Source organism: Arthroderma uncinatum, assembly GCF_011692745.1.
Source record: "Arthroderma uncinatum strain CBS 119779 chromosome Unknown scaffold3, whole genome shotgun sequence".
Classification (NCBI taxonomy): domain Eukaryota; kingdom Fungi; phylum Ascomycota; class Eurotiomycetes; order Onygenales; family Arthrodermataceae; genus Arthroderma; species Arthroderma uncinatum.
In genome coordinates, this window is record NW_022983865.1 from 1,228,077 (window position 1) to 1,242,808 (window position 14,732).

General features: G+C 51.6%; 5 protein-coding genes across 5 annotated transcripts; 3 read left to right on the top strand and 2 right to left on the bottom strand.

Annotated features, from left to right (window-relative positions):
• Positions 1–96: 96 nt before the first annotated feature.
• GIQ15_04156 (ubiquinol-cytochrome c reductase complex 17 kd protein) lies at positions 97–788 on the top strand (the record flags this gene model as incomplete). The annotated part of the gene is made up of 3 exons (XM_033551573.1): positions 97–325; positions 524–646; positions 724–788. The coding sequence occupies 3 exons, from the start codon at positions 97–99 to the stop codon at positions 786–788; spliced, it is 417 nt and encodes a 138-aa protein (XP_033405303.1).
• Positions 789–1,322: 534 nt separating this feature from the next.
• On the bottom strand, positions 1,323–2,917 carry GIQ15_04157 (major facilitator superfamily domain-containing protein 7-b; the record flags this gene model as incomplete). The annotated part of the gene is made up of 4 exons (XM_033551574.1): positions 1,323–2,090; positions 2,150–2,498; positions 2,551–2,663; positions 2,720–2,917. 4 exons carry the CDS (start codon positions 2,915–2,917, stop codon positions 1,323–1,325), a joined length of 1,428 nt encoding a protein of 475 aa, XP_033405304.1.
• Positions 2,918–3,645: 728 nt separating this feature from the next.
• GIQ15_04158 (uncharacterized protein) lies at positions 3,646–8,066 on the top strand (the record flags this gene model as incomplete). Its single annotated transcript, XM_033551575.1, has 4 exons — positions 3,646–3,804; positions 3,868–5,907; positions 6,560–7,822; positions 7,923–8,066. 4 exons carry the CDS (start codon positions 3,646–3,648, stop codon positions 8,064–8,066), a joined length of 3,606 nt encoding a protein of 1,201 aa, XP_033405305.1.
• A 987-nt stretch (positions 8,067–9,053) lies between these two features.
• On the bottom strand, positions 9,054–11,721 carry GIQ15_04159 (sulfur metabolite repression control protein; the record flags this gene model as incomplete). The annotated part of the gene is made up of 2 exons (XM_033551576.1): positions 9,054–11,434; positions 11,529–11,721. 2 exons carry the CDS (start codon positions 11,719–11,721, stop codon positions 9,054–9,056), a joined length of 2,574 nt encoding a protein of 857 aa, XP_033405306.1.
• Positions 11,722–12,928: 1,207 nt separating this feature from the next.
• GIQ15_04160 (rho guanine nucleotide exchange factor scd1) lies at positions 12,929–14,715 on the top strand (the record flags this gene model as incomplete). The annotated part of the gene is made up of 3 exons (XM_033551577.1): positions 12,929–13,345; positions 13,398–13,952; positions 14,026–14,715. 3 exons carry the CDS (start codon positions 12,929–12,931, stop codon positions 14,713–14,715), a joined length of 1,662 nt encoding a protein of 553 aa, XP_033405307.1.
• Positions 14,716–14,732: the final 17 nt, after the last annotated feature.

Below are 14,732 nucleotides of genomic sequence, written 5' to 3' on the forward strand. Positions count from 1 at the left end.
CCTCGACCACGACCACGATCCTATCCCACGGCGTGGAACCCTCTCCCCGTCTACTCCTGCACTGTTGGATATCGCCCTCCAATTCCATCCGCCACAATGGGTATCGCCGATATGTTCGTTGACTTCGTAAGCTCGCTGAGCTTCGGAGAGGTCGTCGAGGCCGAAGCTCCGCCCGCCGAGGAGGTAGAGGAGTCGTCTTCTGCAGAGGATACGCCTGACGAAGACAAGTCGGAAGAGCCCGAGGAAGAAGAGGCTGAGGCCGAGGAGGAGGAAGAAGAAGAGGAAGAGGAGGAGCCAGAGGATATCATGCCCAAGTTGGTAGAAGGTGAGTGGTGATGGCTATTTGTTTGTTCAATTGGTGATTTTGCGGTGAAAGGGGTTTATGAATCTGGTCTATGGGGTTGGTTTAGGCCAATTGATGGCTGTGAGATCAATTGGTGGCGCTGCACACGGATACCTGGTTCAATTGGATACCTGGTTCAATTGCAAGGACGTAACCAACTAACTAATTTGCCGTGGATAGACTGCGCAAACTCCAAGCCCTGCGCTCCTGCTAAGCACCATTTCGATGACTGCGTTGAGCGTGTTACCCGCAACTCCGAAGATGCCGACTTCAAGGGCCCACACGAGGACTGTGTCGAGGAGTGTAAGTGATCACACACCACGAGACGGATATATATCGAATTCGTCATGCCAGATATAAATAACTAACGTCTCCATTAGTCTTCCACCTCCAACACTGCGCTACCCAGTGCGCCGCTCCCAAACTCTTCCGCGAACTGAAATAGATCTGATGTTCTCCCCTTCTCTCTCCATCTACGCATATACATGTCCCTTCCACCGTCCATGTTGTCTCTCTTAGAACGAAAACAATAAAATATATACCTTGTACTATACAACCCACCAAATCAAGTTCTGAGGTCCCCTTATTTTGTGTGTTCTGATCTTCTCCTTTTCTTTCTTATGAGGAAGCATACCTGCAGAATATAGGGCCAACGGTTGACTATGCATGTGGAGAAGAGAAAGATAGACCATTTCTTACCTTGGACAGTATGAGTGGCTGCATATACTATGTTTTCATGCGTTGTTTCATTTGTACCTGTATGGCTAGTTTCCATTCCTTCTTGATATTAGATCTTCCCCCAACTTGATGAAAATGATAGAAATCTCCAATAGAAACTCAATATGTTTATCACGCTCAATGGATATTAAGTAACAATGACAGACCATGGATGGTCAATAATATATACACAAGGTGACGAAAGCAGAATTATGTACTGGCCCAAGATAGGTTTCTCGCTTTACCTCTCTAGTTACGCAGTCTACGATTGACGTAGGATCGCTTCCTCGGCAGTCCTAACCCGCTGACACTCAGCTTCTAGTCTGCGTTTCCGTACGTCTGCACCAAACAGACCGACACACAATGGCAACGGAGCCACGATGGTCGCAATGACAGCCTGAAAGATAAGAGCACGCGTCATATGGAAAGGCGGACTGTCGTTTGGTCCGGCTTTGAGTGCGGTTTCAATCAGGATAAAGGCCGCTCCGAAGATCTGCCCACCGGTCCAGCATAGCGTGCTTGGTATCTCGGGTGACATGGGATAGGTGAGTTCTACTAGATACTCGAGGGTGACTGGGAGGATGCAGAAGCTGGCTGCACCCAGCAGCGAGGCCACTACGTAGGGAGAAACTACGCCGTCCGAGTTTGGCGCAAAGACGAACCCGATGTACGTTGCCGCGAGGATTGGGATGAGTATTTTGATGGCTCCTAGGTAGTTCTTTAGTCTGTCGACGATGGGCGAGAGGACAGCGGCGGATACGAGACCGACGACAATGAGGAGAGCGCCGGTGATGCCTGCTACTGTCTCTGAGAAGCCGTGCGGGTATAGGATTTGGTTGAGGAGGGAAGAGATGCTGTTGAAGAGGCCGACGTAGATGCTGAAGGGGAAGAAGATGAGCCAGAATTCAGTGCGGACAACTAGTTCGCGTAGACTGGCGAGCAGCGGGGGTTTCTCGGTTCTGCCAGCTGCGCTGGGAGGCGTTGGAGGGCGGGAGGGAACGAAGAAGGATGGTATACAGGCGACGGTAGACTGGGAGTGGCTGTTAGCATGCGTGATTTGACATGTTATATAGATCGGGGAATGCTCACAATGATTGAGACGTAGAGAACCAGGTTTGGGATCTGGCCTGGGTCGGTGGCCAGCATAGGACCGATCAGCTGCCCCAACGCTCCGCCAAAGGGATTCGCAAGACTGGCGACTGCTGTTGCACTGGTGCGGCCGTGGTCTGTGAACCAGATATCGCTGTATCTAGTTGGCGCAGTCAGGACGAACGGCTGCGCGAATCCGATCAGGATCTGGCCGAACATGACGACTCCAAAGTTGCCGCTTCCTGCTCGAGTTCCCGCATATCGAACCCAGTTTCCAGCCAGCAGCAGAACCGACGCTGTTATGATGGACAGTCTTGGACCGCCCTTGTTGAGTGTCCATATCACGATCCTAATGCATGGTCAGCATCCACGGTTAGGGATAGGTAGCCGAGCACACTCACGGGCTGGCAACGCAGAATGCAAACAAGAAAGCCGTGCTCATCCAGTTGATGGCGCCCTCGCTGACCCGGAAATACTGCGAAGCTGTCTTTGACACGGCGGAGAAGGTGAGCCACTGCGCGAGTTAGCTGTAGTCCTATGTATCTAGAAAAACACAGGGCCGACACTCACATCCCAACTGACGACGATATTGAGCAAAACCAGCTGCGCCAGGCCGAAGAACCGACGCTTATACACCTTGAAAGGCGGCGCATCCGAACTCGACGTGGTAGCAGTGGTCGTAGTAGTAAATTCGACCGTCTCGACATCGCCCTTTGCGGTCCCCGGAGGCGACCTGCCTCGCACCCGAGCATAGTCCGTAGAGTCCATCGTCACAACGCAGACAGACACGCCGTCAGCATCACCGATCGAGGGGAAGATGATATCTGGGCAGGACTCCGGGGCAACCCCTGGAAGTTGGATATCCCGACCTGTGGCTGAACATGTGATGCTAAGAAAGTCTGCATATTTCGGGGATACGGAGGCGTCTCAGTAGTAACAGTATGTAGTCTGCAGTCTCGATCTAACTGCGATCTGGATGCAGCCTCAGTGGCACGGCAGAGATATCTGTAGCCAGTATAGTGTATATCAGCGGTCTTGTAGCAGAGCCATCTCATAGCAGAGCCATCTTGTAGTAGAGCCATCTCGTAGTAGAGCCATCCTTAGCAGTAGTCGTAGTAGTCGTAGCAGCCGTAGCAGTCTAGTAGTCGTATTGTAGTATAGATTGTGTATATGTACAGGTGTAACGGTCTGTTCCTGAACGCTCGTTTCTGTAGAGATGTGATTAGCCAGCGAGAAGCTGAAGAGCTGGAGTGGCGCATGCATATTTACGAGCCTGACATCCGGAGATTATCATCATTCCTTTTTCTGGGCTTCGTACTTTTTTCCTCGTCTTTTTCGACCTGTCCGTTTGTCTGCTTTCCTTGTTTCATCTCTGCGACCTGGATGTCTCTTCATCTCTGTGTTCGCGATAACAGAGCTTGCCATGACGAGATGACGTCGCGCCAATACCCCTATTAACGACCGTCTCTGCAGGATCACTCCAGAACAACCTCACGATGAACACGACCAGTATCCGATCGAGCGAGTACTCGTACAGAGACCCGCGGTACTTTTCTTCGTCCTCGATTGGAAATGTGCCACACTCCAAGGGCCTCGTCGACGGCTACGGTGGAATGATGCACTCGACCGACGACGAGGGCTCGAGATATAACCCTGTAAGTGTCTCTTGTCTGGCTGCTGCTATGATCTATCGGCTTACTCTTGGGTTTCAATCGTAGCAGCTCACCTCGTCGCTCTCCCAGGGCTCTGTCCTGCTAAACGCCAACGATCCAGTAGCAATGCATCTGCTTGCCGAGACCGCGATTGGAGACAGTTTACATTTCGAGGTACTGTCGTATGAAGAAGTAGAAGACCTCAAGAGGGAGCTGTCGCTGGTCCTGACCCGTATCGAGGGCGGGAAACGGAAACTGGCGTTGGAGTTGAAGCTACAGGAGGCCGCGCAGTCGCTGAACAGGCTATACGACGATGGCCCAGACATGGTGAACGGCAATCGCAAACGGACAGGTCATCTGGGGATGAATGGGGGTGCGGAGTTGAGCCATACGTCGGACGAAGGGCTTGCCATGACGATGCGGAAGTGCGAGGAGCAGTCGCAGGAGATCGCGAAACTCGAACGGAGAGCCAGTGACATTCGAACGAGGATCTTGGAACATACGGCTGGAGTGTTACAGATGACGCACAAGGGGCTGAAGAAGAAGAAAGGCGCAAAGACGGACGAGTCATCTACAAACGAGGAAGATCCTTATGGCTGTGGACATGAGTTTGACCACCGGAGCCTATACCGTACAGCAGATTACCTGGATCACCACGGCGGAGGAGGGCCGCGAGACGTGCCTAGCCTGGAGCCTGACGTGGAATCTACCTCCACCGACCTCAGCGGGCTACAGAATACCCAGTCGAAGCTCGAGGAGATGAACTATCGGTTACGCGAAATGATATTGCAGATGAGCCCGGACCAGGACGTAGATCCTATCCCGCAGATAATCTCAAACGGAGCCACCTCGGACCCCCTAGCTACGGTCAACATACAGCTTGAATATCTCGAGAAGGGCCTAGAGTCGATTGCCCTGCATCGAAGTTACTCGTCACAGGATAGCCAGGAGCCTCCGCCTTCTGCACACAACACAATAGACAAACTGGACGAGTTCAGTCGACGGCTGGACGAAGCTCTGGCGGCTGCAGGGTCAAGCAGACAGCCTACCAGCCCTCACATATCGGTGATTAGAAAAACGCTACCGGAGCAGCTAGACTACCTCGAGACCGCCGTTGTGGATGTCGAGAAGCGGATAGAGAGCTTCATAGAGCAAAAGACCATCCTGAGTACCCAGATACAACAGCAACGGGACCTCAACTCCAAGTCTGACGCAGAGCGCGATTCATATATTGCAGATCTTACTGCGGATATAGCCAAGCTACGAAAGGAACTCGACAAATCTAACGCCGAGGCTGAGGGTGCCAGAACCGAACTTGCGATGGTCATGGATCAACTAGACTCTTCGCGACAGGACTCGATGCTTCGCGAACAGAAACGTAGCATCGGGGAGGCTCCTCAGCCATCCCCTGAAAAGGACGCCCTCCTCAAGGCCGAACAAACCCTGGCAGACAAAGAGGCGCGCATCGACAGCCTAGAATCCACACTTCAAGAGCTACGTTCGCAGACAGATATCCAGCTTCACGAAGCCCATCAGTCGCGCGAACAGGCCGAACAAGCCCACAGTAAACTCCAGTCTGAATTCGCCGAGCTCGAAAGCGAAATGGTCCGCATCCAAACAGAGCTCACCTTCGCCAAAGCAGAGCTCGACGGCGCCTACGGAAGCAGGTCAGAACGTGCCGCCGAAGCAGCAGCCAATCCGGCCGTGCAGCGCGAAATCGACGATCTACGAGAGCGCAACATGGATCTAACAAGTCAAATCGCGACGTTGAAATCGGTGCAGATGAATAACGCCAACTCAGCTAGCACAGGTGCTCACGAGCGCATCCAGATGCTTGAGAAGGAGCTGCGCGAGACAATTGACGACTATGAGGAGTTGACCAAGCAGAGCATTGAATTTGAAAAGGAGCGCGATAAGTTTGAGAATATGATTGATGGCTACAGAGACCGATGTGATACCCTGGAGACTCAGCTGAGTGACGAACGCATTCAGAATCTTGGAGTGAGAGACGGCTTGACGGTAGAAAACACGTCGATCACGGTGCTAAAGAACGAGTTTAAGAAGATGATGAGAGAGACGAGGGCGGAGAGTATCAAGACGCTGAAGGTAGGTTTCATTTCTCCCTGCATCCCTTTTTCTCCTGCGTTTGCTAAACATTCTATTTCTAGTCGGAACAGGAGGAGCGCCGACGCCTCGAGTCTATGCTTAGGAGTATGAAGAGGGAGCAAAGTGCGAAAAAGTCGAACCTCAGCCAGAGTACTATGGCCTCGTGAAAGAGTCCCCATCCCCTACATCACAATTTTGGAGTTGAGCGTTCGTCGATGAATTTTTTTGGGCAGCGATAGGCGTGAGGCTAGACATGATGCATTTAATGGTCGACTTTTGGAGACAAAAAAAATATATCACGGCGAACAGGGCAGTATATTGTCATCCGGCCCCCTTTTTCTCTTTTTTTGGTCAAGTCCGTTTGATTATGTACTTTTTCATCTCTTTCTATGTATACTTTGCTCATCTCTCGTTCCTGCTTCCGGTCTATTCATTTTGGACTCTTTTTAGGGGATTATTATTTTTTGTTTGTTTGTCTGTTATATCATTGTTCCTTCCTATGCTTTAGCTGAGCTGCTTTTATATATACGACCAAATACCCAAATGCATCTCGAATATTCCGTTGATATGTTATTGTTCCCCTTTCATTCACTAAGGGCAGTCCATCGTTTGATTCCAACCCTCCACCATGGCTTTACACAAAGGAAAACAGGAACCGTTCTCTGGCCTCAATCATGGGTTTGATCGAACACCCGCCCGGCACATCGCATACTCCGTTGATCGACCCAGTGGGCTTCGACGTGTTGTATCGACCAGAACGCTCAGCCCACATCTGGATTCGTCCGAGTCTCTGCCCAGCGAGCATAGCTCTCTCTACGATGCTTTCCTTTCGAGCTACGAATCCGAACATAACACCGCGCAACCAAGTCCGAAAAAAGAAGATGAGAGCACCGAACCGGCTGGTAGTAGCCATGTCCATGAAATTCGTTCATGGGATGTCGAACGAACGCGGCGCCAGGAGAGACTGGCCGTCCCTTCACTGGAAACTATACTCGAACACCAGAGCGTGTCTACTCATGGAGCTACATCTTCCAGATCGCGCTTGAGGCCATGCGCATCCGTCGGTGTTTCGTCACTCTCAAAATCCTCCTACTCGCGAGCGTCATCCGTCACGCCTCCCATACGCTGGAACCGATACGGATCCAAAATATATTCTTTCGACGACCATGATCTCCCTTCGTTTCAACCTAAATTTTCCTTTTCCTCCCTCCCTAGTGAACGACGCCACTCATGTAGCACCCTCTCTTCAGACGGTAGTTTTGAGACGCCTAGCTGGTTAAACGACGTTGTCTCTCCAGCAGCACCTACACAGCCTATACATCCTCCACCGCATCGGCCTAGCACTCCACCTGGCGTCCCATCATTTGGTTCTCCTGAAGCACTTAACTACGACATATCATCACTCCCTCGAGGAACCCCGCGGACTGATCAGAACGGCAGCAGGTCATCGCCACAGATTAATCAAGATCCGGGGACAGGAGCAGCAAATGACTCCTCTAACGAGGCAAGCGGATGCTGTGGACTTGATTGGCGGCGACTTTTTCGCGAGACGGCATCGTATATCACCTATCAACCCCCTGAACGACTACCACCCGGTGTTCTCGCAAGAGCAGATGATGGGACTCTTGTTCGAGGACGATTCGGCGCTCGAGCTAGTGGTCATGGTATTGGTGCTACGTCAAGCTTAGAAAATCACCCTTTCCACCAGAACAATCTTCCCGCCGCGAGAACGAAGGATGCCAATGTTCAGGCACCGCAGCCCGCGCATACGAGAAGTAGTCGGTCGCATGCGGTCAACGACTTTGGCTTGCAGCGGCATTCTCCGCGTCCCTCTTCGACAAGCAGTTCAAATCCACTTCCTCGGTATCGATCGCTACTTGATGACCACAGGGATCTACCCGCTCCATCAACCCCGGTTCGTCACTCGTCCTTAACTCGTACGAGTGGCCGCGCCGTAGCTCCGCCGCTTAGAGAACAAATGTCATATTCACGGCCTGCACCAGCCGCAATAACAGCCAGAAATACCTCAACCGGGGCTCGAAATGAACGTAAACACGACAAGTGCGGTTTACTACGGCTTTGGAATCTGGTTTCATTTAACGTATCCAAGTGCTGCTGACTGGGCGATGACGACGAACACGAGAGAGAGCATGGTATAGAAATGCAACAAACAACCAGCACCGCTAGGGCGCGGGGGTAAGAGGAGTAGACATGGCTTATACACCCTGGGAGTAGTGTATCAAGTTCGTTCTTGGAGAAGACTTCGTGTCTGGTCCCCTCCCTGGAGGTATCATGGAAACTGCTGTAGAATGAGATCCGATGCTACACCTCATACGATGAATGCATGCACCTGTACTTAAGGGAAATCAACCTTCTAGTTTCAAATATACGAGGACATGAAAACCTCTCTCAAGCAAATTATTATATCTTTACAGCTTCCTGATGGAGTCAGTGTAAGGGTAGCCTCCCCTCTGCTGATCACCTTCTAGAACATTTTAATACCCATGCCATATAGATATTAACGCCCGCTGCTAATCCAACTATAGCGGATGATCTTCCATGTTTCGTCTATTCATATCCATGTCCTATATGCGATCGACCAGGCCTCGGTTCAGGTCAAAGCGGTCTATCTCCTAACTTATATACGTAATGTTTCCCCTCCTCCGCGTTTCACCCTGGCCATAAGGGGGTAATTCTCCGGGGAAACCCATGTATATAACTTGTTTCAAACACGTAAAAGAAACACAGAGTAAAAGCCAAAGGGGCAAGTCACAATGCATTTGTTTACCGTCATATACTATGACATATACTAAGCTCATGGACCTGATTTACATTGCATTGGCAAGGTACGGCTAATTGATATCGCTTATGCTTGCCGAAACAAAGGATGGGGAAGACTGATATTGCGAAAGAAGACGAGGAGACAAACAATAAACCATACACCATGTTTGAAGGAGGATAGAAGCAGACATGAGATACTCCGTACTTGCTAGACAGGCAGATGCAATAACTCCAACAGAAAAGAAAAGGAGACACACACACATGACGGAGTAACAGGAATGAGAAACAAACAGCATAGCGGGAAGAGAGAAAAGCTGCCCATATTTACACGGTACAATGGATGAGAGATATCATATACACTTCTGCTACAAGCCCTCAAAGAACTGACATGCTTCTTCAAGTTTCTTGTCACCACAGGCAAAATCCCAGCCTATAATGCGGGAATCCTGACTTGCGCAGATAAGGTTCCGCGCATCGAACTGTACCTTGAATATTCCTGCGGTTGGAGGTAATGGTAATTGATGGCCGTGGTTGTCAGGTGCAACACCAGCAGCAGCATCCTGAGGGTTTGGATGTGCCTGTGCCGCTGGGTCGATTTGCCCGTGAGGAACTTGAGCAGGTACGGGAAGCGGAGGCGTGTTGACTCGATCAACAGGCTGTTGAGGTGGAATGGAGGTAGGGATAGAAGCAGACGAAGAAGCTGAAGCGGCTGCAGGTTGTGGCTGGGATGTCGCATTCCTCTGCGCGGTTTCAGCAGAAGAAGCAGAGGCAGCAGACCGGGCGGCATCAAATGAAGTAAATGCAGAGGGTTTGAAAGAGTCAGGGGCCGGGGCGGCCGCGGCTGCAGCTCTTATGGCCTTGGCGGCTTCTACCTGGCTTAATCGCTGTCCGATAACCCATCTACCTTCTTTATCCCTCATCCATACGATGATGGATTCGTCGTATGAGCCGGAGACAATTCTAGCCCAGATGCTACCACCGCCTCCAGGCGGGATTTTAGCCCCCAAGGCCATGACATCCTGCGGTAGCCTAGAGCCAGTGTTTGGATTTCGACGCGAATGGCGAGTGGTTATCGGGTTCTCATCGACGTCACCGCGGCGTCGGGCTTCGAAATATTCATGATCCACTGCCATTGCTTCTAATCTCATCGTCTCCTCTGAGCCAGGGGGGTCTCCAAACCCAGCCTGGACCGTCCGGACAAGATCTGAGTGGCCCCGGAGACAGGCGACCTCTGCTCCTGATACGTGATCGTATATTCGAACTGTATCATCGTTGCTGCCACTTACGATGCGCTGGTTGTCGAACTGGATGCAAGCAATTCCCTTGTTGTGGCCGAGAAGTGTCTTCAAGCATGCACCGCTGTGAATACTCCAGACTTTGATAAGCCGATCACCGGATCCGGAGACGATCTCGTCCTTGTCGATCTGAATTGCGTTTACCGCAGCCCGGTGCCCGTCAAGGGTCATGAGAAGGGTGAAGGGAGGTAGAGACTTTATCTGTTGGTTAGCCATCTGGGCTTCAAGGGTTGAAGGTTGGATAACCGAAGTATCCACGATGTAAGACGGATATCTTGGACCGGCCCCCTTGGCGACCCTCGGATAGTCATCATCGGTGGGCAGTAGAGCGTTCCTGTTGAAAATTTTGATGGTTTTATCCTTGGAGCATGTAACAAGGTAGCGTTTATCGAACCGAAGATTGAGCACGGAGTCAAGGTGTACATTAGGAAGCTCTTGGATCTTTTCTCCGGTCGAAAATCGCCAGACGACGACGCTTCGGTCGCTGCTCCCGGATATGATAATGTCTTCTTCTGGGCTCGGGTCAAACTGTAGACACAGGACAGACTTGGTATGTCCAATCAAGGGCTGGCCTCTCAGTCTCTGCGTCTCTAGATCCCAGACTCTTACCGACTTATCTCTGCTACCGCTAACAAGCCACTTCCCCACAAATTGGATAACGTACACCCGTTCTCGATGAGACTCCCAGGGGAAGTTTGGATGTGGGAGCTGAAAATTAGTAAACCGGCCGTTGCGCCAGTTTTCTTCCAGCTTTTGACGCTGCTTGTAGAGGTAAGCCCAGTTTAACCTGGGCCCATTGCTTGACCACACTGCAGCCGAGGAATATGGGAGGGGAGACCGATCGTCCGTGAACAGAGAGTCGAAACCTGGCGACCGCACGGACATATCCAAAGAATTGGGAACGTTACACTTCTCTGCCAGCCGGGCAGCCAGGCGGGTTGGAGAGGAGACGTCCATTGGCGAATCCGGCGCAGCATCGCGCATCTCATGGTCTCCTTCAGTGTCTGTGTGGAGGGCCGGGCCGCCGAACGTGCTGCTCACGGCCCCAGCCGACGAGGTTCCTGCACGGTCACAGGCGAGAGCACGCTTCTTAAGCTGAGGTTGCACTGAGTCTGTGTCTGAAATCCTATTCCTCGACTTTCTGCTCTGCTGCTGTTTGGCGATCTCGCTCGACTGGGTGTGGAAGTCCCGGATGGCGGTCATGTTGAGTCTCCATCCCTCCTTGATGTAGAGCCCTCGCCATAGCCTCGAGTCTAGGATCCTACTCCTCCATGGCTTTGAGGCGAGTGAAGCCGTCAGGAGGGTGGTGGGATCGAGGTAGGAGAATATTTCCGCCGTTATCTCCGGCGGGAGCTTATAAACCGGATCCATATGGAGCAACGGGGTCAGTCGATCGATGACCGTTGAGATGGTCGACGTCCGCAGCGTTCTGAGTAAGGTGTAGGCTAGATCTGTGCCAAAGTAAGCAACCGCAATAGCGACAATCACATACCAACATGATCATAACAAGGGTGGAAGTGGAAGTTAGCTGGGAAGGTTCCGTACCGGCCCTATCTGCCTCGCTACGCGACAGAATCCATGCAGGGAGCTCCAGCGTGTCCTGCACGCTCTCATTTTCCTGCAGGCTCTTCGTTTCGTCTGAGTAACCCTCGTCGATCTTGAAGGAGCTCTTGGGAGGAAGCGCCTCGTAGTTCCTTGGTTGTAGCCCAACGGCAGCGGCGCCCTGGTCGTGTCCCATGGAACCGGCAATCTCGATAACGGGTAAACTGCGACTGACGATTGAATATCCGACTGCGCGCGTCCACAGGAAGACAACGAACCTATGACAGTTCCAAGGTATGAACAGTTGCCCGCGAGGTGGTCGTGGCCGAGATGGTCGGCGCCTGCTGAATCTCGGACTGACGAGCAGGACGATCGGGTGAAACGAGCAGGCTGCACTATGCAGTGCTATATCGGAACCTGCCTGGACGTTCCACAGGTCCTCAGTGTGGTTTATCTGTATGTATCTGTACGTATCTTTATCTATATCTTGTTTGTCGATGTTGTTGTCGTCGATGTTTGGCTGATGTCATGTGCTACATTACATAACAAGCTCCTTACTAAGCACTTTATTATATAAGCTTAACTTGGCGCGCTTGGCGCTCTAGCTCCCGAAGCGGCTAGCGCGAAACGGCCTGGCTCCTCCTGAAACAGCCCAACCTCCATCTCCTTAATCCCGCATCGCCAGCATAAAACAACCGCTGCACCCAGCATCGTATCGACCGCCGGCAGACTACTCATAAACCCCATTTCCCCCTTTTGGCCCTGCCGTGACGCTGTCTCGCGCCCTCCGATCGTCTCTGGCTGTGCTCTCTGCTCGATCCTCGCTCGTCCGCCGCTGGAACTCGCCGCTGCCCATCGCTAACGCCCGCGCATATCAAACCCACAACAGATAGGACTCGCTGCCCCGGTGCTCCAGCATACCGTCTATATTGCTGACGTCGTGCCCGTCCTCCTCGCACAGCCGGCTTCCAACGCTCTCGAACGCCCGTCTGTGGCTCCCCAACCGCTCGCGGCGTCTCACACCGTTACTCCGGCCCTTGTCAGGGGAGAAAAAAAAATATATATCAAGGATAGCTGTTCGATATACGGCCCTCCCACCTTCGACCAGCTCGTCTCGAGAGCTTGGCTTTGTGTCTACGAGGATCGCCCAGCTGCCTGGGTAAGGTCTGATCGGTTGCGGAGCTTGATCGCGCCACCAGCTCTCTATTTGGTTTCTCGAGCTACCCCACTATCATAAGCCAGCGGCGGCGCTTCGTTTCCGCGACTCATGCTGTCGGTCCCCGCGACGGACCAGGCATCCTGGCCAGAGGAATACTAGAGCTATTTTTTTGGGCTGTGCTATCTGTTTTTTTTTTCTTTCTTTCCTTCTTTTTTAGTGTCTGGCGTTGGCCGAGCTTGCGAAGATGGAGGCTGGAATGAACGGGCACCACATCATGGCGGAGGATAATATCATCAACCGTCGAGGCGGAGAGTCGCTCTTCCAGAACTGTAGCAATCTGAAGAAGCGGCTCGCCGAAGTACCCGGATTCGAGCCACATCTGGCCGAGATGCAGGAGCTGGATAAGGCCAGCGAAGAAAACGACCCGGTTGCGTCTGTCTGGAAGTGCCTGCGGAATGGATATCCTCTAATGACCATCTTTAATGCCACCCATCCCTCTGAACCCATCTCGATCGACGAATCCAAGTTGCAGGAGAGAAATCGACCGAAGGCTGCGACCTTCAAGTTTCTCCAGGCATGTTTGCAGGAACTGAAATTTCCACAGCAGGAATGCTTCCTCATAACAGATCTCTACGGCGACAGCACAACAGGTTTTGTGAAGGTATACATTCTCTTTATTCCCGCTCCGTGATTACGTCTAACTGCTTTTTCAGGTCATCAAAATGGTCAACCGAGTAATAGATATACTCGAACTCCAAGGCCAACTCTACAAAGTCTCTCCGTCCGCGGCTGTGCCGGTTGAAGGGGGGAAGGCCAAGCTTACCCTGAGAGAGCATATCTTGAAAGAGATGCTCGAAACCGAGCGAGACTACGTCCACCATCTTCAGAACTTACAGGCACTGAAGAAAGAACTCGAAGAAACCGGTGCTTTGACTGGCGACACGAGCCATCAAATATTCCTCAATTTGAACAATTTACTCGACTTCACCCAGCGGTTCCTCATTCGAATGGAGCAACATAACGCCCTTCCGGAAGAAACTCAAAACTGGGGTGAACTCTACCTGAACCACCAGAAGGGGTTCCTTCAATATGAGCCGTTTATAGCAAATCAGCTGCGCTGCGATAAAATTTGTCAGAAGGAATGGGATAAAATTCACAGCGCTCCTCGGTCCCCTGATCTTCAACAAATGGTCGCTCAGCTATCGACGCTGAACGGTTTCTTTGTCAAGCCTTTCCAGCGCCTTACAAAGTATCCTCTCATGCTCATGGTACATGATCACGTGTTGGCCCCTTTTTTCGTTCTACATACATTCAGCAGCTAATACATGGCGTACCTATTAGGAGCTTCGAAAACAGACAGATGACCCCGGTCTCGTTGCTGACATCGGTGAGGCTATTAACATGATCCAATTAATCTTAGACAACGCAAATCACGCGATCGATAAAGAGCACCTGGCTGCTGCGGTCGAGGACCTTTCGCAGCGAGTAGATGACTGGAAGGCTCTTAAAATTGAGATATTCGGCGATTTATTGCGGTACGGGACGTTTACTATTTTGAAAGGAGATAGCAGCAAGGATGCAGAAAGAGAGGTTCGTATAATTCTCTCCGACACCAATGCACAATCCACCTTACTTGGAAATCGCCGGAGTTCCTTTACCGGTTCAGTCATCCATCTACTCTCAGGAAATAGTCCACGGAACTGGAGCTGGAAACAACCCAAGGACCTTAAATCCATTCCTCCCTTTTCTCCATCCACACCCACACACCACCCACTGGAGCTCTTGACCCCTGATCACAATACCAGCACAAAAACCCTTGAATTTAATACCCCTTCACCTGGATCCGGATGCGTTTCATTTGAGAACTCCAACACGTCACCATCCAAGTCAAGGCGATCCATCTCATCTATCTTCTCCCTTTCGAAAAACAATAAACTAGCATCCCCCGCCACCCCTTCCATCCCCCAACATCACCAAAAAACCTTTGTTCAAAACAATAATGAGGCCGACTCTGAAGACATCGAGCGTTGAAGGTATCACAACAATAT